Source organism: Engraulis encrasicolus, chromosome 23 (genome assembly GCF_034702125.1).
Source record: "Engraulis encrasicolus isolate BLACKSEA-1 chromosome 23, IST_EnEncr_1.0, whole genome shotgun sequence".
Taxonomy (NCBI): Eukaryota; Metazoa; Chordata; class Actinopteri; order Clupeiformes; family Engraulidae; genus Engraulis; species Engraulis encrasicolus.
The window spans coordinates 14,460,041-14,482,540 of NC_085879.1; the positions used below are offsets into that span (position 1 = coordinate 14,460,041).

The following is a 22,500-nucleotide window of genomic DNA, read 5'->3' on the forward strand; positions in this document are numbered from 1 at the left end:
TGATGGGATGTGACCAGTATGTTTTCTATGGTGTGTTTGTTGGCTTTGTGTGTGTGACTTGAGTGGGTTTTATGGTGGTGGTATTGTGTGTGGTATTGTCTCACTATTGTATACATGATGTGTGTGTACGCACTACGCACGCACACGCGTGTGTGGGGTGTCTGACAGCATTATTTGACGATGTGGTGTGTGTGCACTGTGCAGGGCTCTACATTAACACCTGCCAATCAGCCAAATGCTGGTGACAATTCAGTTTGGCTGGCAGAATGGAAAACTTTATTAGCCACGTTCTCCCATCAGTGAGGGTGTGCTTGGCTAGTAAGATTAACATCTGCTAGCCATTTTGGCTAGTGATGAAAAAAGTTAATTTCCTGAGTCCTGGGTGTGTGTTGTTTTGGGTGTTATAGTGTACGTGTACGTGATGCCCATGTGGTTGATGGTGTCTGTATGTTTGGTGCATGTTTGGTGCATGTGTGTGCGTGTGTGTGCGTGTGTGCGTGTGCGTGTGCGTGTGCGTGTGTGCGTGTGTGCGTGTGTGTGTGTGTGTGCGTGCGTGCGTGTGTGTGTGTGTGTGTGTGTGTGTGTGTGTGTGCGTGCGTGCTTGTGTGCGTGTGTGCGTGTGTGTGTGTGTGTGTGTGTGTGTGCCTGTGTTGCCAACAGGAGCTGTGATCTTCCAGAGGAGGCAGAGGAGCCACAGGAGGAGCTGACTCCCAGCTACGAAAAAACAGTCAAGAGACAGTTGAGTTACCCTTTCCTCCATGTAGTGTGTCTGTGTGTGCGTGTGCGTGTGTGCGTGCGTGTGTATGTTTGGGTGATTCTGTGGGATTTTTTGAGTCCCTTGTTGGTCAGAGCGTGTGTCTATGCGTGCATGTGAGAAGGTGCATCCGTAAAATAGCATAAACTGCTTTTTTGATTAGACATTTACGTGGTATTTTTGCAGAAGTGGTCTGTGACCACATCCGTTACCCTTAACAACATTCTGTGTGCACGTGTGGGTGTGTCTGTGTTTGCATCTGTGTGTGTGTGTCTGTGTGTGCGTGTATGCGATGGACGTTTGTGCGTGTGTGTGTGTGTGTGTGTGTGTGTGTGTGTGTGTGTGTGTGTGTGTGTGTGTGTGTGTGTGTGTGTGTGTGTGTGTGTGTGTGTGTGTGTGTGTGTGTGTGTGTGTCTGGAGAAGTGTGTGTGTGTGTGTGTGTGTGTGTGTGTGTGTGTGTGTGTGTGTGTGTGTGTGTGTGTGTGTGTGTGTGTGTGTGTGTGTGTGTGTGTGTGTGTGTGTGTGTGTGTGTGTGTATGTGTGTGTGCGTGCATGCATGCATGCATACATGAATGCGTGCGTGCGTGAGTGTGTGTGCATGTGTGTATGCGAGCATGCAATAATGTGGGTGAGCATGCATGTATGTGTGCAAGCGTTTGTGTTTGCGTGAGTAAAAGAAACCCCCTACCCTATCAGTCACTGAAAGCAGAGATTCTTTAAGTATATATATCTCTACTCTCTCTGCTGAAAGTGTACCAGCAGAGCCCAGGTGATGCACCACGATAGCGTCAAGGGTTCTTTCCTGCCCCTGGGGTTGCATCAGAGGTGGTTTCCATTCATGAGCCTCTGCATTACAACCTTTCCTCCATCTGAGAGTTTAACCAAAATGACTAAAGGTCATTGACTAAAGGCCCCTGCACCTCAAATTACGCCAACGTCAAGTCAAAGTTGGACATTTGGCAGTTCTGTGCTAACTATCACAGAGAGGAAAGAAGTAATTCTGTGTTAGTTGTCCAGTCCACAGTTTAACTCTTGTGCAGGCCCTCTGAGTCAAGAAATACATTGTACAACTACAAATATGCACTGTACATATTAATGCAGACACTATGTACTGTACATGTCAATTCTTAGATGAAAGTTTGTGTGAAAGTGATGTTCTTCAGTGTGGTTAGCCACCATCATTACCCGTGTACAGAATGTATAATTGTTTCTGTAATTTGTTACTTTGACTTTTCATCAATGGTGTATGTTCAAAAAGGAATAGAGATGCCTAAGAAATTAAGTAAGTGACTTTGACTAATGCCCATTTAAAAACACAGCAAGATAGATAGCCTTTATTGTCCCCAAGGGGAAGTTCGTTCTCACCCCCACCAAATCTTCTCACAGCCCAACATATAACACACAAGACAGAAATGAAGACATCAAACGCCATTGAGCATTCTGCACATTGAACATCGTGCAACACTGAGTTTCTCTCTTTTCTGCTTCATCTCCAGGGACAATGTGAGGAAGAGAGTGCATTACCGGGAGGTACGGTAAACCGCTGTATCTAGCTACTGTGCAAATGTTGTGTCTATGTGCATGCATGTGTATAATATGTTTACAGTATACTGTATGTGTAGCGTGTTTAGGAAGGTATTTGGTATGTGGATGCTGGCGTGGGCATGCATATGAGTTGTTGTGTCGTGTGTGTGTGTGTTTGTGTGTGTCTGTGTGTGTGTGTGTGTGTGTGTGTGTTTGTGTGTGTCTGTGTGTGTATGTGTGTGCGTGCGTGTATTGAAGAAACAGCTTTGCTGACTATTTGACCTTATTGCTTTCTGTCAGCCGTTTCCTCCTTTTTGCACAGCAGACAACACATCTCAGTCATGTCTCACTTTGCAAGCACTTCACACGCATGCATACGAGGGCACACGTACACACACACACACACACACACACACACACACACACACACACACACGAACACACACATGCACGCACGCACATGCAAGCACACACACACACACATACACACACACACACGAACACGAACACACACATGCACGCACGCACATGCAAGCACACACACGCGCACGCGCACACACACACACACACACACACACACACACACACACACACACACACACACACACACACACACACACACACACACACACGCATGCACACACCCACACACACACACTACGCATCACCACTGATCTCAGATAGAAAGTGTGTCAGAGTCTATAGGGTTGACCAGACCAGAAATGTGTGCTTGTGTGTGTGCTTGTGTGTGTGCGTATGTGCATGCATGCATGTGTGCGTTTATGTGTGTGCATGTACAGTACATGCACTTCTGCGACCTGACCATGTGTGTTTTCTACTGAATTATAGTCAAGGAAGAAAGGACGACACTCAAAGAGGCGAAGCCAACCAAAGCCCACTGTAGAAGAGGAGGAGGAGGAGGAGGAGGAGGAGGAAGAAGAAGAAGAGGAGGAGGAGGAAGAGGAAGAGGAGGAGGAGGAGGAAGAACAGGAAGAAAAGGAGGTGGAGGAAATAATGGAATTCACGAAGAAAGAAAGACGAACATACAGGTCTGTTGAACATGTCGCCTGTTTTACAGTAACAAGAAGCTGCTTTGGTCAACATCTTGCCATATGTGTCATATCTTTTGAAGTGACTTGAGTGAAGTGGGGAAGGGAAGAATTAAATTTTGTTTTATTAGTTTAATTAAGCATGTATTCATACATCTTCGTTCTCGCTGGAGAACGGACGTCTCGTGATCATGCTGCTCTGGCAGGAGAGTGGCTGTCCACGCGGTGGACTGATCATCAAAGATCATCAAAGCAGAGAGATTACGTGGCGTATTGGGCAAGATCGCTGGCCGTGGTGCTGAAGTACTGCCACGGCCGACAAATGTCTATGCAGCAATTCTCGAGCTCGGGAGTACGGGGCGCCACTGAGAGCTTGGGCAGTATCTGCACCCGCAGATATGTGTGAACTCTGAGCGGACACCCCCCGGTGTATGATGGTTGGAGAGCAATGGAGTGAGGTGATCTGAGAGGAAGCTAGGGCAAGATGCTTGATGAATCGATAGAACAGCGGCGTAAGGGAGGCGAACGGGGAGGTGGTGGGTGCGAGCGAGAAAGAAAATGCGCTGAAATTCCACAGAATGACGGCAGAGCGGAGAGTGAGATGCAGCTGGTTAAATCTTTTTGCACTGAATTCAGGCGAATGACAGTTGAGTGGAACAGAATGCAGGTTGTAAATGAGGCATGCCAAATTTCATTCTCTCGAAATTTTGTTTTTCGTATTGATAATTAAGTTGAATTGCTTTAGTCTTTAATTGGTCTGTAACAAGGAAGTATCCTTTCCTTGGAGGCTCCAAAGAGAATGGATGAAAATATGTCAAATAAAGATATACTGTACTGCATATTTGATAAATAAGTATTGAAAAATAAATAAAAGATAAATAAAAAGAAAGATAACTATTTTGGTGTTTTGTCTGTCAGGCTAACATTTGATTACACAGTGCATGTCACATGTTCTGATTTCATGACGTCTTCTGTTTCTCACAGCAATAAGAGGAAGTCTGGAGAACATGAGGAAGACACAATCACAAACAAAAAGCTGTACTTAAAGGAACAGGTCGCGTCGAGCAGAAAGGAGGAGAGCAGAGGAGTGAAGCTAGCCACAATAACGGCCGGCGATAACAACAGTACAGCCGGCAGGCCAGCCCAACGAGAACCCGAGGCCGAAGCTCAGTCAGCCTCAGGCCAGACCCAGACTCAGGCCACCAGCACCACCTCCCCATCACCACCTTCCAAACCTCAAGCCCAGAACCAGGCCAAGGATCCCGAGGGCAAACCACTTCCCCCCACCTCCACCACCACCTCCACCACTCCTGGAGGTGTGTGGGCGTCCCACGCCCCCATGTCTCCTCCGGGCTCGCACCCGCCGCAGTCCTCCTCCACCCAGACGGTGGTGGTGTCGCCGCTGGGCTGCGCTGGCCGGCAGAAGGCGGGCTCCATGGCCCAGGAGGAGCTGGACCGCTCCATCCTCCACCAGAGGCTGGGCCAGCTGGAGAGGGAGGCCAAGAGGCTGCGCAGGAAGCTGGGCCTGAGCCCCTCGGCGGCGGAGGGTGGAGCTGGAGCTGCAAGCGAAGGTGGAGGTGGAGGTGGAGGTGGAGGAGCTGGGGCCATTGTTGGTGGTAGTGGAGATGCTCAGATGAAGGGCGAACAAACCACTACGGGTACTACTACTACTACTACTACTACTACGGCTACCGCCACTGCGACTGTGGCTGCCAAAAGCAGTCCACTGTGCTCCAGCCAGAACGGAGAGAAGACGATGGGCGAAGAAGCAGGTGGCAGAAAGATGGTGCCGGAGGTGAGGCTGGTGCAATGTACCGTTCCCAATACGCAGCAGAGCAAAGTGCCCACTATAGACCTGACCAGCACGGACCAGACGCCAGAGAAGAGCAACACGGGGAAGCAGACAACAACAGGAGAGGTAAGACTCACAGATAACAGAAAAAAGTTGTCTACAGGTTTACAAAAATATTCAAAAAGGACTCCAGTTGACACCATGAATAATGTTTTACCAGGGATTCTTGAGATGAGGGACAAAACATGTCCGTGAGATAAAACTCATTGTAATTCATAAAATGTATTTAAAAAATGTGAAATAATTACATCAAACAATAAAACAAGAACTTTTGTATACCACAAAACGTCAATTTATGTTTTTTACAAATATTTCATTATTTTACATCACCTAGTATGCTGCCTGAACCTAAAAATACCCTTGCCCGATAGGAAGATTCATGACTTTACAATACTTAAATAATAGTTTTAAATGAAGTAAAACAAACAAAATAGCTACTAAGATCATGTATTTTAAGTAATTATTCAAACTGTATAGAAATATACTACTTAAAAAATATATTTATGTACTTTTTACGTGATTGAAACTGTGTCCGGAGTTTCTGTCAACACCATAAGATTTTTCTAAAAATGAAAAAAATCAGGCATTATATTGGCCAACTCACTCTCTAAGGACCCCTTTTCCACTTCCTGATTGGTGCACATGCCATGAGGCCACTGATATGGTAAGTAAATATTTGTATTTTTTTTCCTAAATTATCTTCTTTTATGAAACTATCTATGTCACAACCATAGAGTGTCAACACCGTGGACGATAAAAAACAAGGTTTATGTGATTTTATTAAGGAATAAAAGTTTAATCTAACTTTATTGTTGAGGCCACATGCAGCTGGTGAAAAACAAGATGGCTTGTGCAAAGAAATCACATGTTATGATGAAAAATAGAAGATTTCGTCAACACCATAAGACTCCATTAGTCGTCAACACCATAAGACATTTTGTCTTATGGTGTTGACGACTCATCTTATGGTGTTGACAAATGGGACTTAAATGTATAATTTACACATTTAATTACATTTTATACATTACTATTGTAGTGTCATTACTTCCTATTTTAATAATACATCTTCTGTGTATTTAACATTTCATGAATATCATGATTTCTTGTAATACTGAATTGAATTCTGTGTGTGTGTGTGTGTGTGTGTGTGTGTGTGTGTGTGTGTGTGTGTGTGTGTGTGTGTGTGTGTGTGTGTGTGTGTGTGTGTGTGTGTGTGTGTGTGTGTGCGTGTCTGTGTGTTAAGTAAGTTACAATTTCTCATTTACTAGGGCCTATTTATTAATTACTTTTAGAGTAAGTTACTATTTCACATTTATGGAATATGGTATATTTATTATTATGCTGATTTCAGTCGAACTAGTTAGTCAAGCAAGCACACAACATGTATAAACACTGTTATGTTTTCTCTCTCTCTCTCTCTCTCTCTCTCTCTCTATCCACACACACACACACACTTACATACCTACAGTGTGTGTGTGTGTGTGTGTGCGCGCGCGTGTGTGTGTGCCCTACTAACGACAACATTGTACATTTGTACATTTCAGGCTAGAATGGCAAAAGGGAAGCTTTCAGTAGAGGAACGTAAGAGAAGGAACAGAGAGTATCAAAAGAAATGGAGGGAGAAACTTAACAGCCAGCCAGAGAAAAAAGAGGAGTTTCTGAGAAAGGAAAAGGAAAGATGGGCAAATAGAGTGAAAGATGGAAAGTTAAAGACCATCGCTGATCTGAGCAAAAGAAAAGTACGGAGGAAAAGGAAGTTCTGGAAACAAGCACAGAGAGAATCAAGGGAGCGTAGGCAGAAAGCACAGGAGATTCAGCAGAGTCTTAACACCCCACCAGAGAGTCCTGTAGACATTAGTTTTGAGCAACCAAGCAGTAGTAGGCAACTACTTGCTGGAGAAAGATTGAGGAACAGAACAAGGCAAAGGCATTACAGAGAGATTAAGTCACTGAAAGGCAAACTGGAGAAGGTGCAGAAAGACAAGGACAAGCTTAGGAAGAGATTGAAACGTGGGAAGTTAGATCCATGTCATAGCACAGAAGATTCACCTCGGACCCAAACAAAGTCAATGCTTCAAGGAAGCAAGCTGAAAAACCCTTTAATCAAGAGAACATTACTCTTCCCATCTTGTGAAACATTATAGGAGAAGATGTTTAGTGCTTTACTCAAAACATGGTGGAAAAGACAGAAAGAGGGATCTTCAGCCATTCCTCTTTGCAGAATCTCTAAATCATCCAGAGACCTGGGTCCTCTACTCTGTACTCTCCTCTTCAGCTCAACCCACAGGTTCTCAATGGGGTTGAGGTCTGGGGACTGAGATGGCCATGGGAGGAGCTTGATTTTGTGTCTGGTGAACCATTTCTGTGTAGATTTGGCCATATGTTTAGGGTAATTGTCTTGCTGAAAGACCCAGTGACGACCCATCTTCAGCTTTCGGGCAGAGGGCAACAGATTTTGATTTAAAATGTCCTGGTATTTCAAAGCATTCATGATGCCATGCACCCTAACAAGGTTCTCAGGGCCTTTGGAAGCGAAACAGCCCCACAGCATCACTGACCCACCCCCATACTTCACAGTGGGTATGAGGTGCTTTTCAGCATGCGCATCTTTCGTGGCACGCCAGACCCACTTAGAGTGTTTGTTGCCAAAAAGCTCAATCTTGGTCTCATCTGACCAAAGCACACGGTCCCAGTTGAAGCCCCAATACCGCTTGGCGAACTCCAGACGTTTGCGTTTATGATTGTGAGTGAGGAAAGGTTTTCTCCGTGCATGCCTCCCAAACAGCTTGTTGGCGTGTAGACAGCGCCTGATGGTTGATTTGGAGACTTTGTGACCCCAGGATGCTACCATTTGTTGTAATTCTGTAACAGTGAGCTTTGGAGATCTTTTGATTTCTCTTACCATCCTCCTCACTGTGCGTGGTGGCAAAATAAATTCGGGTCCTCGTCCAGGCTTGTTTACCACTGTTCCAGTTGTTTTGAACTTCTTAATTATTCCTCTCACAGTGGATATGGGCAGCTGCAGTTGAGTGGCAATCTTCTTGTAGCCTCTGCCTGACCTGTGAAGGTCGACGCACATCTGCCTCACTTGTATGCTGTGTTCCTTTGTCTTTCCCATGTTTAAGAGTGGATAAGAGAAATGGCCTCGTGTCACGTCATATTTATACCCCAGGGAAGCAGGAAGTGATGAATTACTAATTAAATGTTCCTACATACTCTGGTAAACTTTGTAAACTACTGTAGAAATGACAGAAATGCTTCAATTATATTTATTTCCTGGGAATTGTTAAGGGTGCCAATAATTGTGGAACAGGTGATTTAATGAAAAATAATTATTTTTTAGTCAGGGATTTTTTTATTTTCTTACAATTCATTTGAGTTGAAGGCTACATTTTCCTACAATTTTCAGTGTGACAGTATTCTTCTGCAATAAACACTGAATTTATTTTAAGGCTTTTAACACATCTCAACCAGGGGTGCCAATAATTATGGAGGGCACTGTAAATGCACTTGTATTGAAGGTTGGATTTTTCTCTTTTTTTCCATTAAGGTCCCATATTATTTAGAAAAAAAATAAAATAATTGGAAGCTAAAAAACACATCTCAACCAGGGGTGCCAATAATTATGGAGGGCACTGTAAGAGGAGTTCAGAAATTACAGAGTTCTTGCATTTGAAGACTGAATTGACGAACATTATTCATGTTTTTCTCCATGATCTGTATATTTGATGAGTTAATGGACTGTTCAAGAGATCGGAAATGAGTATGGACTGTTCAGGAGATCCGATATGAGTTTATGGACTATTCAAGTGATCTGATATGAGTTCATGGACTGTTCAAGTGATCTGATATGAGTATGGACTGTTCAAGTGATCTGATATGAGTTTATGTGCTATTCAAGAGATCTAATATGAGTTCATGGACTGTTCAAGAGACCTGATATGCTTATTGCCAAATTCCTGTGGGTGTGAGTTTAAACACAAGGACTGGTATTAAATGGCCTTTTATACTGATATGTTACAGTTGAAAGTTGAGTTTTTGAAGTTCAGAGACCATGTTATATCAAGTTATCCCCAGTTCTATTCTAATTCGTCAACACCGTAAGACGTGCGTCAACACCGTAAGACGTGCGTCAACACCATAAGATGAGTTTTTTCTTCATTTTTGTTTTTAAAAAGATATTTTATTACATTGTCTCAGATTATCTCAATAAAAACACTCCATTTCCTAAATAAATTTGTAATAGCTGTATTTTTGACTCTCATTGTTTGTTTTTGAGAATAAAACTTACATTTGTAAATGTGAATTTCCCTAGTTATAATAATCGGCAGCTTGATCATATAAATATTTTTAAGTAAATGTATTAATTTAAAAACATGGATAGAAGAACACAACTTAATATAACTTCCAAAAGTCAAAATACTGCCATAAATTTATTCAAAATACATTTTTTAATGTTTCTTGGTGTCTTATGGTGTTGACAAAATCCCAGGCTTGTCCGGCAAACATGACAAAATGGTTAAAAATGTTAAACCTGGGAGATTGTATTTCAACGGCATCAAAAGGCCAACACCTGAGACAACTATAATATATAAATATATTTAGGAAAAATCAACTTTTTATTTTTAGAAATTAAAAACCCATTTTGTCCCTGGTCTCAAGAATCCCTGTTACATAAACAGCAATGAGAAAAAATACCTCGGGCACCGTTACTTGATGAGGGTCCTGGCTTTTAAATGCAATTCATTTCATGTTTTGATGTGCTTCGGAGGCTGAGATATTTAGGTGTTTATAGGCAGAGGGCATATATTCCCAAAAAGGGCTTAGGCATCCCCGCAGGCGTGTTTTGCAGGTGCCTTAGGCTAAAATGGGCTAAAAAGAGGCAGTGAGGCCATGAGAGTCTTCAGGGTAACCCATTCAGAAATGGTAAAAGACACAAGTATTCTTTTAGCCATTGAGGATTGAGAGCACACCTCTAAAACTCTGCGTGTATAGTTGCTGACAACTTCCACATCACACCCACACTCCCTTTGCCATAAAAGTGATTGATGAGACCGTGTCAATGAGTCATCAGCCTATGAACTCTAACCCTTAATGTTGTAAATGAGATAACATGTCACCACTTGTGAAAAATGACAGACTGCCTATGCTTATGAAGTGCCTGAAAAAGGCATTGGAGCTTGGCTTATGGAGAGCAACATTGTTACATCTCTCTCTCTCTCTCTCTCTCTCTCTCTCTCTCTCTCTCTCCTCTCTCTCTCTCTCTCTCTCTCTCTCTCTCTCTCTCTCTCTCTCTCTCTCTCTCTCTCTTTCTCTCTACATCACCACTCTCGCTCCACATCACCACCCAAACATTACTCAGGTGAGTCAAAAGGGAGCGCCATTGAGCCCAGTGGAAAGGTCGTGCAGCAAGAACCAATATTCCCAGACGGAGCCGCTGCAGAAGCCTCAGCCTCAGCCACAGCAGCAAGCCCTGCAGGTGGAGGTGAATCAACTGAGGAAGGAGAGGGAGGCACTAGTGAACCAGGTCAGGCAGATGGAGAGGAGAGACAGGCAGCAGACACGAGACCAGAGCAGCGCCCATGACAGGTGAGGCATGGCAACACACATCAGCAATATCAGCATTCCTATTCACTGGTCCTCCTTCGAGACAATGTTCGGCATAACTATACTACGCATTGTTCCTGAATGCAAAAACACTTGGAAGCAACCCTGGGCACTGGGTAGTGAATTGAGCTGACAGTTGAATTGGCAAATTAATCGAACCGATAATCATATGACACATCACATGACTGGTCTAGCCAAAGCAAGTCTCAACACAACAACACTAAACGAAACTGGGTCAAACTTTATCTGATGTTATTTTTTTCGTCAAATGGAAATACACAAAGGAGTGTCTTCTGCCAGGTGCGTTAGTATGTGTGAAAGTACTTCACACCTTAGAGAGAATGAAACCTCAGGCCCCACACCACAGCTCAAACACTTTCACACAGTAACTGCCACCACCCTGCTCATATGATGCAGGCTTAGGCCTAGACGTTAACTTCAAATTCAAGTTTTATCTAGCCATATCAACAGTATAAAATACAGTTGTTAGGAATGTTATTTGGTGTGCTCACACAATACAACTAAACACACAAAACTGTGTGTGTGTGTGTGTGTGTGGGGGGGGGGGTTATATAAATAAATAAACAGGGAATGACGTGCAAAGACATTGAAAAGTGCAATGGAATATTTAAAGTGCATGACATGTACAGAATTGTAATAACATTGTGCAAAGTAAACAAGAGAGGTAGGAAGGCCAGATAGTGGAATAACTGTAAAGTACTAGTACCTAGTATTTAAGTGGCGGATGGCGTGTGGGTAGGTAGGTACTGTCCCTAGAACGTGTGGTGCTGCATGGGATACTGCGGTACCTTTTCCCTGAAGGTAAGAGTGTGAATAGGTGGTGTGCTAGGTGTGTAGCAGGCTTGTACGAAATTCTGAATTGAATTAATTTCAATTCAAAATAATGCCATAATACGAACACTAGGTGGTGTCATTACCTTGAATTTCTTTGAATTTAATCTACACCACCCATTGAAAGTACATCCAACACCACCACCTAGTGTTCGTATTATGCCATTACTTTGAATTGAAATTCTTTCACAGTCAGAATTTAGTACAAGCCTGGTGTGTAGGGTCAGTAAGTCTGGTGTTGTAGCGTGAGGCTAAGGTGGGAAGAATGTGGCCAATAATTGTGGACAATGGTTAAATTTTGTGTAAATTCCATTATCCAAACTCCTTTCCTCCCTTGTGCTTGTGGTCTCATGATGACTTCACAATACGTCATATAGAAGTTAAATTTAATATCTCGCAAAAGCGCAATTCTAAGGTCATTTTCTTATTTGCTATTGGAATGTTGAATTGGGATATGTCCCCCAATCAGTCCCACCAGGAAATCGCGGGCATTTTCTCAAAAATTCACGATCTGAATTGCCAGATGCACGAGGATTTCCAGAAAATCGCAATGCAAGTTGCGGAGCTTCTTACTGTGTTGTTGCGATTTTGTTGCGGCATGAAGTGAAAGGTGCGATTTTTGTTGCGATTTTTAATATGTTTCCCCACGCTTGAAAGTAAAGGACACTGTCACATTCCAGCCAATGGCCCCCAAAGTTTGGGCTGACAGCAGGGAAACTTACTTGCTTTCTTAACAGAGGCAGGGCATCAGCGAAGGGCGAGTCCACAAGCGCAAGTCGAGGACAGGAGTTTGGACAATGGAATAGATTCTTTATCTTACTGGTTCGGTTACAATAGCTAATTACAGTGTTAGAAAGTACAGTATATAACACCATGTTACATTATGTACTTGCAAACTGTACCTTAGTGTTAGTATTTGGTATGTACAGTGTAGTGACACTAAAAAAAGACCCTGTACCCAGGCTCAGATTTTGAAAAGCGATCACCGACTCATATAGGTCTGAAAAATGGTTATTCAATTGAAAAGTTTCAGTAGTCTTGTACTTGACCATGCACAATGTGTGTGCATAAGTATTCATAATATCCTCATCATTGTCAAGTTCTATATCCACTGCCTCACAGGATGCCCTCATTATCTATTTATTTTCTTGACGTGTGACAATGTGGCCTTTTGTTTTGGTCCCCGTTGTCGTGGCAGCAGCATCACCTTGGAGCGGTTGAGGTCGATGAGGAGAAACGTGGTGGCACTGCTCTCCTCTATCCTACCACACCTGGACCTGCAAGGCATCAGCTTCGACACCGGGGATGTGGACAGCATCCTGCAACAGATTATCGATGCAAACAGTCTTTGATAGTGCTCTCTCTCTCACTCATACACACATACCTGTACAGTACTATGCCACACACACACACACACACACACACACACACACACACACACACACACACACACACACACACACACCATAAACTTCCAGACACTATGTCCCTTCATTCCTCCTCACGTAATTGTGGCAATTCCGTTTAGTAGGCCATATCACATAGAGATCACATAGGACATCCTGCTTCATCTTTTCTTTTTTGCTAGCATCCGCACGATTCATTCAACCATCCATATACATTTACTGTACCTGTATTTGTTCATATTTTCAAGCCTTGCTACACAGTTAAAAAATGCTATGTTAATTCAACACATTGGGCTTTTTTCCACTGCCCGTTTTCTACCCGGTACAGCTGGACTCGGCCGCCACTTGTTGCTTTTCGATTGGGCACGACTCAGCTCGAAAACCAGCCGGACGGTTGAAGCGAACTGAGAGGGTCTTTCGCTTCCTACTACCCAAAATTCTTGTCAGCTCGTCCTTACCGGTGAATCAAAAAATAATAAATTCTCTTGAACTGCTTTTGAGTTTGACACTGTATTACTTTGATATTGAAATCAAAGGCAGAAATCAACATCGTAGAATCCAAATAAGATGTCGCTGAAACTATTTATAGCCTACTTCGATAAGTGAGATATCCGTCTGCCTTGCCTCAAGTCAACTAGCCTACGTAAAGTAATGCAACGTGACAACGGCAAAACGTAACTCCAACCATACTCCGGGTAACACGGTTTGTAATGGAAAAACAAACCGGGCTGGTTTGACGTACCACTCAGCTCGAGACGCTACGCATGAGACGGCATGGCCCAGCCGGCTTGTATGGAAAAATCCCTTTGGAGAGTACTCTGGGACCAAATACACTCTGAGACGAGATGTTTCTGACTCTCTGAGTGTTGAATTAACACTGCAAACTTAACTGTGGACACAGTATATGCACCTTAACAGAAAAACAGAGATCTCTGGCTTTTTAGTAGTTAAAGGCATGAGACAAAGCAGCATTAATATCAGAATTATACCGTTTACGCAGCTCCATGCCAATAACCACTGTACATTCCCAAGTTCTCACATTTGTATTGTAGGACAAATGACCACTCAGGTCTACTTAAGTGTCATTTTCTGTCTCCCTTGTTATTTTTTTAAATAAAGAAAGCCAATCAAAGGACTGTTTCATTTATACCAACACCACGGTAAGGCACTCACTTTTAGTTTCTTTCCTCAATACACTGGTGTGTGTGTGTGTGTGTGTGTGTGTGTGTGTGTGTGTGTGTGTGTGTCATAGCATATTTTAAAAATGAACACACAATTCTGTACTTAATACAGTATTTCAAAAATGAAGACATAGTGGGAAGGAAGATATAATATGGAATTTTCATTTATTACACAAGATGATATGATGCATTACTGCTCAATAGTTATGCGAAACCACCTACAGTGAAGCAGTGTGAAATAAATAACTCAAGTCTGTGGAGACGACACTTGCCTTGGCGTTTGAGGCACCAAACACCAAAAAAATGGATGCACATTTTGCACAGGACTGGAGAAGATACATATTGAGAATTACGGTGATGGACAAGGACTGGGAGCACATTATCGTACACAGAGAATTGACTGTGGTTAGTGGTCCGTTTCAGTTAAAGCATTTTTTTTAATTTCACAGTTAGGGTAAACATAGAAAACACTGACAAATACCAAGATCCACTTTGATGCTCAGTGAAGTGGGTGCAAGGCAGGAGGAGAGGTGGGGGTTGTCATTGATTAGAAAGGGACAGACATCTCAATGTAGTTAGATGTGCACATCATAGTCTTCCACCAGACATCAGCCATATATCCATTAATAAACTGAAACGAGTGTGCGCAACAGGTGAAGTGACAAACACCTGATGTTATACGGACATCTGATGCAGATCACTTCCTTGTCATTCATAACAGATTGGTTTAACGTCCTATTCATGAGAAGCAGCTAAAAGACACGAAAGCAACTGTATTTGGTGTCAGAAAACAAAGTATAAATCAACATACTTTATTGAGTAACAATCTTGATGCGATAAAATAATACTTTAAAAACGAATGAGTATAGATAATGCTATTTTAAAAGCGAGGAGGGGACAAAAAAGCATCTCAGGGAAATGTTACATCGTATTAGATATAGAGTTTTAACAATAAAACATTTTATATAAGAAAATAAAGGTGTGCAATCATTTACAGCTTAAGAGGACAATTAGCTTTGCATAAAGATTAGCATGGGTATTTACACAGACATGAGTAATGAGCAAAAAAAAAGTTCATCAACTCAAATAAAAACAAAACAAAAAACGTACGTAAAACAACATGGTATTTGGTGACATGTTTTAAAACAAATTAGCCAAAGTACCCTAGCAACTCAAGAAGCCAGCATTGCGTCTATGCAAATAATACACACTTCCTAACACCATGAGCCAATCCCTATCCTTCTTCCATGGCATGCTGTATATTACAACCACATCGCCAGACAGGTCATAAATCATGTAAAACAAGACTCGATTTTAGGACTTCCGGGTAAACAGTCCCAACTCCCAAATTAGAGACGAGTTGTAAACCAGTTTTTGCATACGTACATGATGCTCATGAATGTGGATAAACATTACAGCTGTACCAAGGATTTGCATTTTCTTGTTTGTTTCTTCGTTTTTTTCTTATAGGGGAGCCTTTCAAAAGGCTTCAACTTTAATACTGACCACCTCAGCACGTATTATTAACATCAGGGTGTCGAGGACAGTAACTTTGCCATCTGCCAACATTAGACTACTTTACATTGGATTACTTTCAGTAATCATTCAAGAGTGGATGTAGTAGGTTACTGGCCCAGGACCAAACGTAGTACACAATAGACAGTTATCATCCCAATAGTAGGAGGACACTATTCTGCACAATAGAACATGTTTAGGCATTGAAGGCCATCAAACAAAGGCAAACGCCCCCTGGAGGAGGTGACTTGAAATGTTCTGACACACAGAACACACAGACAAGCTGAATAGAAGAGAACTCACCACACACAGAGATGCACACATCTAGGCTATTCCAGAAAACAGGCTTAGTTAAGTCCCTATGGTATCTTGGTGGTGTCTTAGAAGTTATAAACCAGCCAATACAAAAGCCCTTTGCCTCTTTTTTTGACAGTATTGAGCTCATAGTACATTAGTAGGTTTACCTCCTTACTTGCATTTCCTGCGTTAGTGACTAAGCCATGAATATCCCTCCATGAAAAACTGTATAATGCACATTCCAGATACGTTGCTCTCATCCTGTTTAAGTCAGCTGCTTCTACTGTTGAGTCCAGGAGAAAGAGACACGACATCACCGAAACGTAGAGTACACATTCTCTGTCCACCCAACAGGGAATGTCTGACAATAGACCTGTCCTTCAAAAAACGAGATTGGGTTCAGTCAAACTAACTCCACAACGCTTTTAGTCCAACTACTTCACAATGCTTTTTTTAGTGTACGGTAAGATCCCGTCCCGACCCACAGTGCTAGGATTATTCAAATCAAATGTACAGACCCATAATCGTACACATTGGCACAAAGAGATTACAGTGATAAGAGAGTCAGGATAGAACAGACTCTCAGGACTGGGCACAGCTCCACGGGGTGTTATTTACTTACTGGCTGACGTGGATAGTGTCATCAACAACAACAATAATAAAAAATATCAAATAAACGAAGTAAACGCAACAAATAATAATAAAAAGTGACACAAGGCCTCAATTTTTTTTTTTTGGACTCAAGCCCCAAGTTATCAAACCACTGGACCTGGCGGTTGTTACAAGGTGCATGACCGTGATTACTTGGGAGATGATGGCCAGCCCATGGCCGAAGAATAAAAGACGAGCTCACAACTCGTGGTAGCCGATCACGATCTGATCCACGTGAGACAGAAGTTAGACAGAACGTTTCATGCTTGGGCTGGAGGGTGGAATGACATGAAGACAGTCAACCTCGGCCATTGTCTGCGAGTGTCTGGAAACAAGAACTTCTGTCCATCACTCTGTAGCAGACACACTGACCAACACACACACACACACACACACACACACACACACACACACACACACACACACACACACACACACACACACACACACACACACACACACACACACACACACACACACACACACACACCTAGATGTGTATGCAAGTGTCTGAAGCTCATGTCCACGCTATTAATGTGCAAGTTTTTTAGCCATACGTCTCCTACATTCCCATACATTGTACACGTAATACTCGTAAAGACCACTTGTGTCCACGCTCTCCCATACACAAGCACACATAGGTATAGGTATATAATATGAGTGTGTGTGTGTGTGTGTGTGTGTGTGTGTGTGTGTGTGTGTGTGTGTGTGTGTGTGTGTGTGTGTGTGTGTGTGTGTGTGTGTGTACACAGGAGTGTGGAACCCATTTCAGTCTCAATTATCACTTCTCATATAACAATGTCATTGAGCAGTTGGTTCCCCCAGTCTTCATCAAGTGAGCCAGCTTGTGGTCACTTAGCAAGCTATTGGAGCAAACATGCTTCTCATCATTCTTACTTTCCCTTACACAAACACGCACACTGTGAGGGGTATAGGACTGTGTGTGTGTGTGTGTGTGTGTGTGTGTGTTTGTTTGTGTGTGTGTCTGTCTGTCTGTGTGTGTGTCTGTGTACGCAAGTGTAACTCTGCCTCATGTGTCATAACTTGTCATGACAACCACTCATCATCATCAAGTTTGTTTTTCTATCCCCGCTCATCATCATCATCATCATGATCGTGATCATCAAGTGGAGAGCTGGGCGAGCTCGTGGTCGCTGGAGGAGCTGACCTGCCTCTCCACGGCCCTCTGGGTCTTGCAGGCGGCCATCTTGCCCGGGAAGTCCTGCTTCTTCTCAAAGTAGTCCACCAGCGCCGGCTCCGTCAGCATGGAGGCCAGCACCTGCTCGAAGGTGATCGACCAATCCGCGTCGGGCGCGCTGCCCCGCCTCCTGTGGTCACCGTTGCCGGGGCCGCAGCCAATCAGCACAGTGTCGTCGATGTCCTCGCACTGCAGCTCGCCTGCGCTCACCACCGAGTAGGACGAGACAGACGTGTCGTCTTTGCCCTCCTCGTCCGAGCCGCCGTTGCCGTTGCCCCCGGCGCCAGGGGCGCCCACCACCACCGGTCCAGCAGGCTCCAACTGGGCCTCAGCCAGGGCCTTGCAGATCAGGGCTTGCCTATTCAAACGAAAATAAACACAAGGAAACGTTAAGACGAGTCGTTTCAATTCGTTTCTACTGACCGCCTGGCGGTCATCTGAAAGTCATGGCACCGTGGTTACATACGTAGCCTTTATTCTATTCTTCAACACAACACCATTGACACCAAAGTGAAAGACATCGCTACGTCTCTTTCTTTCATGCAAACATTTTCACCTGGAACTTCTAACTACTAAACATGGAGTCTCACACTGGACTGGAACCCGGAGATTTAATCAAGGCTCTTACACTAGTGATGAGTAATTAAACAGACTAAGAAAGAAAGAAACAAACAAAGAAAGAAATTAAGAAATAAAATATCAGGGCCTACCTGGAGTTGCCTTCCCCATTAGAGTCCTCCTCATCGTGCAGTAGGGGCAAACCATCCACCCCTGGAGGCTGGAGCATCGCCTGGGCCTGAGGAGGCTGGAGCATCGCCTGGGCCTCCAGGCCCTTCTTGTTGTTGTTGCCGTTGTTGGTGAACTTCTTGCCCACCTCCCCGATGCGCAGCAGCAGGCTGGCCACGGTGGCGATGGCGTGGTACAGCTCCTGCTCCAGCGGGTCCTCGCTGAACATGTTGTACAGCGTCTTGCACAGTTCGATGAACTGCTCCTGTGAACGAAACGGTGGAGAGGTTGGCCGTTAGGGTGATTCTGGTACTGACAAGAGGTTGTCTAAACCAGTGTTTGTCAACAGGGGTGCCGCGGAAACGTGGATGATAAATAAAGTCTTGCACAGCTCGATGAATACATATTTGTCTAAAAAGACTACAAAATCTGTGATTTGTCATGGGGACCAAGACTTCTCATCAGTCCAAGTTGAAAAAATACTGATATCAAGCCAAGAAAAAAACTCCAAGGCACTCTTCTGTCAAACCTTTAAAGGGGTATGCCACTATTTTGGGGCTTAATACAGTTAAAATCGTTGGCTGGGGTTTATAAAGGTGGTAAAGTGTCTTATTTTTCATGTTAATTGTACTGCCTTTAATACAAGTTGCACAGAGCATGTCGCTAAGCTCGATGAACTGCTCCTGTTGAAAAAGACTACTAAATCTGTGATTTGTCTTTACCACCTTTATAAACCCCAGTCCAACGATTGAAAAAATACTGATATCAAGCCAATAAAAAAATCTCCAAGGCACTCTTCTGTCAAACCTTTAACAGTAGAGTGCTACTGTGAATGCAAAAGTGTGAATCTCACCCTTCCACTCCCTATCTCACTCCATGGCTGAGGTGTCTGTGAGAGCAAGGCACCCAACCCAACACTGCTCCAGGGACTGTACCCAATACCCTGTACTTGAAAAAATAACTAAGTCGCTTTGAATAAAAGTGTCAGCTAAGTGCAACGTAATAATAATAATGAAAAAAAAGTAGAGGCGATACAGTCCATGACGAACAGTACACCACAATATCCATGTCGCTTATCATTACTGTAATTTCCGTCTAGTTCAATAATGTTCTGTACATCTACTCTACTACTCTACATTCAGAGGACCTAAACGGCTGCTATAAATACCTGGTTCATCCTGGGCAGGTCTTTGATGGTCTCTTTTTTGGGCTCCTTCTCCTTGGCCCACATCCTCAGGTAATATTTGTAGTCCTTCACCTTCTCCTCTGCAAAATAGGAAATAGAGGAGAGCAGGCAGGCTATTTAGACCTTCATTACGTCCTACAGCCCAAAATAATACTTCGTGGCAGTCGGTGAGTTGTCCATTGAATTTAATAGCAGCTATTTCAAGAGCACTCTAATTCAGCTAGCGACTATTCCAAGAGCTCCCATAAAATGTTGAAAATGAATGTATCAAGAGTGTACAATGTGCCGTACTGTACCTTTCTTGTCTTCCGAGTCGTCGTCTCCAGCATCTCCGGACTCTTTCACCTCTTCACCTACAAGGACACAAGCAATGGCGTCAACAGAAAAGACAGAAGAGGCAGCCACTGCTTGGCCAGAATCACAATCACACAGCTGAAGGATGTACTGTCAGAAAGGGGGTGGAGGGGTCCGAGTGGGTCCAGGCTGACGTAGCACTCGTGAGAGGTAATCATCTTACCTTACCTTAAATAATACAAATAAAGTATCCCCATCTACAGTTCATGACACTGTATTTTAGGAAGGATTGGCATGTTCTGTGAGTTTGTTTGCGACATTGAGTTGAGTGGTCTACAGGCTCTACTATACGAGTTAGTGTGAACCAGCTCGCAAACACACACATTTCACGGAATTACTCTTTCATATGGGGGTTTGTATGGTTAACACATGTAACACACACAATTGAGAGCACACAGATGATGAGAAATAGGTTATGGGGAAAGAGAATACGAGGGTATCGGTCACTGGGTATGATGAACGAGTGTTAAAGAGTTGTGTAAAGGTGAGGTCAAAGAGTTAATCGGACAACTGAGGTAAGGTGGCGTGAGGTTAAGAAGACATTTACAGACCCTATAGGAGAGAGGAGAGGTGGGAGCCCAGGTGTGTCAAGCCCAAGTAAAGAGCAGCAAGGAGTAGAACTCGCACATCGAGGTTTGCAGTGAGGAAAGTCTGGTGCTGTGGGTAGCACTTTTAGCACTTGTATATGTAAAGCAATAAAGAAATTATTGCATCGGCTGTCGGTGTGCGAGTTCCACTCATTACTGGTGTGGATAACCATTTGGGAACCCACGCACCCATAAGGACTGGAGTTACTAGCGTGACACCCCTCTGACTTGTCTCCAATCCCAGGTTCAGAAACTAATAAACAACCTGCCATGGATTCCTACATAACACAGGTTGCTTCACTGGGTAGACCTGAATCTGATGCACCCTCTTGGGTGTTCATGACGAGCCGTACATTCAGAGCTGCATGGGTTCAAATCTGGGGAGATGATTTTTAATTTTCTGAACCAGGGATCGATGGAAAAGAAAGATATCCTCCTCGCTCTAGCGTATGTCACGGGAAAGGACTAGTAGGTGCAGACAAAGAAGAAAGTCACCGTAACATCTTCAGATGTGGATATTTCAATGACTCCGAAGAAGACGTGAGACCATCGAAAAGTTAGTCTAGCACTCGCCCAATGAAACAGTAAAATATCCCCATCTGAAGATGCTCCAGGGATTGATGGCTCTGTTGGCGACCAAGACGTTTTAACAGGAGTGTCTCAGCAGAAGACAGAGTGGAGACTCTGCATCCTACTTCCTCACAGTCACCATTTAACACAAGCCCAGCTTCCATGTGAAACAGGGGCACTGACGCAATTTAGTAGCAGACTTCAAAGTGTCACAACCACAGCTAGTGCCACTATTGTATGGATTAAATGTTTTTTCTTTTTCTTTTACTGGATTATCTTTTAAAAAGCATATTCATTGCTTTTACTTGTACATTAATGACCAATCGTGAATTAATTACTGTATGTACAACAGTGGCATTGACTGTGGTTCTACCACCTGATGTCTGTTAGTTAAAAAAAGCTCCATGACCTATCAATACGTGAAATTAAAGCAATGCCAAATGGGTTTTTTTGTTCAATCTTAAACATTTCCAAAATCATTCTCATGGTTCTCTAACTTTGCGTTTCCAACCATTAGGACCATCAAGGATGAGAACTACTTGGCAGTGCTTCAAATCTTTCCCCCCTCTAATCACACAAAGACCAACCACCACCACCACAACGCGAATGTCACAGAATAGTTACTGTATGTGTGAAACACAGTGAAATTGATGGCGGGAGGCAGCCTCATTTGGAAACTTCCCGGTGATACTGTGAGTTTAAAAAAATATATATTTCCATCACTTGTGTGAGTTTCTCGATTTCACTTCTACTGGGGTCACACAGCAAAACAAACCTTCAATGACTTCCTGCACCAGGAAATCCAGATGAGACAGGAAGGGAGAATCTGGAGTGGTAAGACAAATGGAGAAAGAGGTAGAGGAGAGAGAGAGAACGCGAAAAGAAAAACAGAAGAGCGAGAGAGAAGGAGCAAGCCAAGAGAGAAGAAGCAAGAAGAGGAGAGGGGAGAAGCGAGCAAAATTCAGAGATAAAGGAGGAGAAGATGAAGCGAGAGAAGGAGAGAGCACCAGACAGAGAGAGCGAGAGAAAGAGAGAGGAAGAGAAACCGAAAGAGCAAGAAAGGGAAGGAAGCAAGCAAACCAATTCAAGCAGGAAGACAGACAAGGCCCACAGGAAACAGATAAAGAGAAAGCAGAAGATGAGGAGAGCAAAATGAGGAGAACGCTCAAAGCAGAGGCAGAATCAAGACAG

General features: G+C 43.5%; 2 protein-coding genes across 2 annotated transcripts in view; one reads left to right on the forward strand and one right to left on the reverse strand.

Annotated features, from left to right (window-relative positions):
- Positions 1-14,170, forward strand: part of zgc:152774 (uncharacterized protein LOC553526 homolog) — a 30,469-nt gene extending 16,299 nt beyond the window's left edge. Inside the window, exons 12-17 of the mRNA XM_063189802.1 lie at positions 661-738; positions 2,251-2,284; positions 3,128-3,327; positions 4,312-5,245; positions 10,542-10,768; positions 12,837-14,170. Coding sequence (XP_063045872.1) covers positions 661-738; positions 2,251-2,284; positions 3,128-3,327; positions 4,312-5,245; positions 10,542-10,768; positions 12,837-12,990 — 1,627 coding nt within the window. The 3' untranslated portion in view covers positions 12,991-14,170. The remainder of the gene's footprint in view (positions 1-660; positions 739-2,250; positions 2,285-3,127; positions 3,328-4,311; positions 5,246-10,541; positions 10,769-12,836) is intronic.
- A 201-nt stretch (positions 14,171-14,371) lies between these two features.
- Positions 14,372-22,500, reverse strand: part of LOC134439890 (TBC1 domain family member 9B) — a 42,408-nt gene continuing 34,279 nt past the window's right edge. Inside the window, exons 19-23 of the mRNA XM_063189801.1 lie at positions 22,085-22,135; positions 20,095-20,151; positions 19,781-19,878; positions 18,597-18,877; positions 14,372-18,244 (exon numbers count right to left, since the gene is read on the reverse strand). Coding sequence (XP_063045871.1) covers positions 17,812-18,244; positions 18,597-18,877; positions 19,781-19,878; positions 20,095-20,151; positions 22,085-22,135 — 920 coding nt within the window. The 3' untranslated portion in view covers positions 14,372-17,811. The remainder of the gene's footprint in view (positions 18,245-18,596; positions 18,878-19,780; positions 19,879-20,094; positions 20,152-22,084; positions 22,136-22,500) is intronic.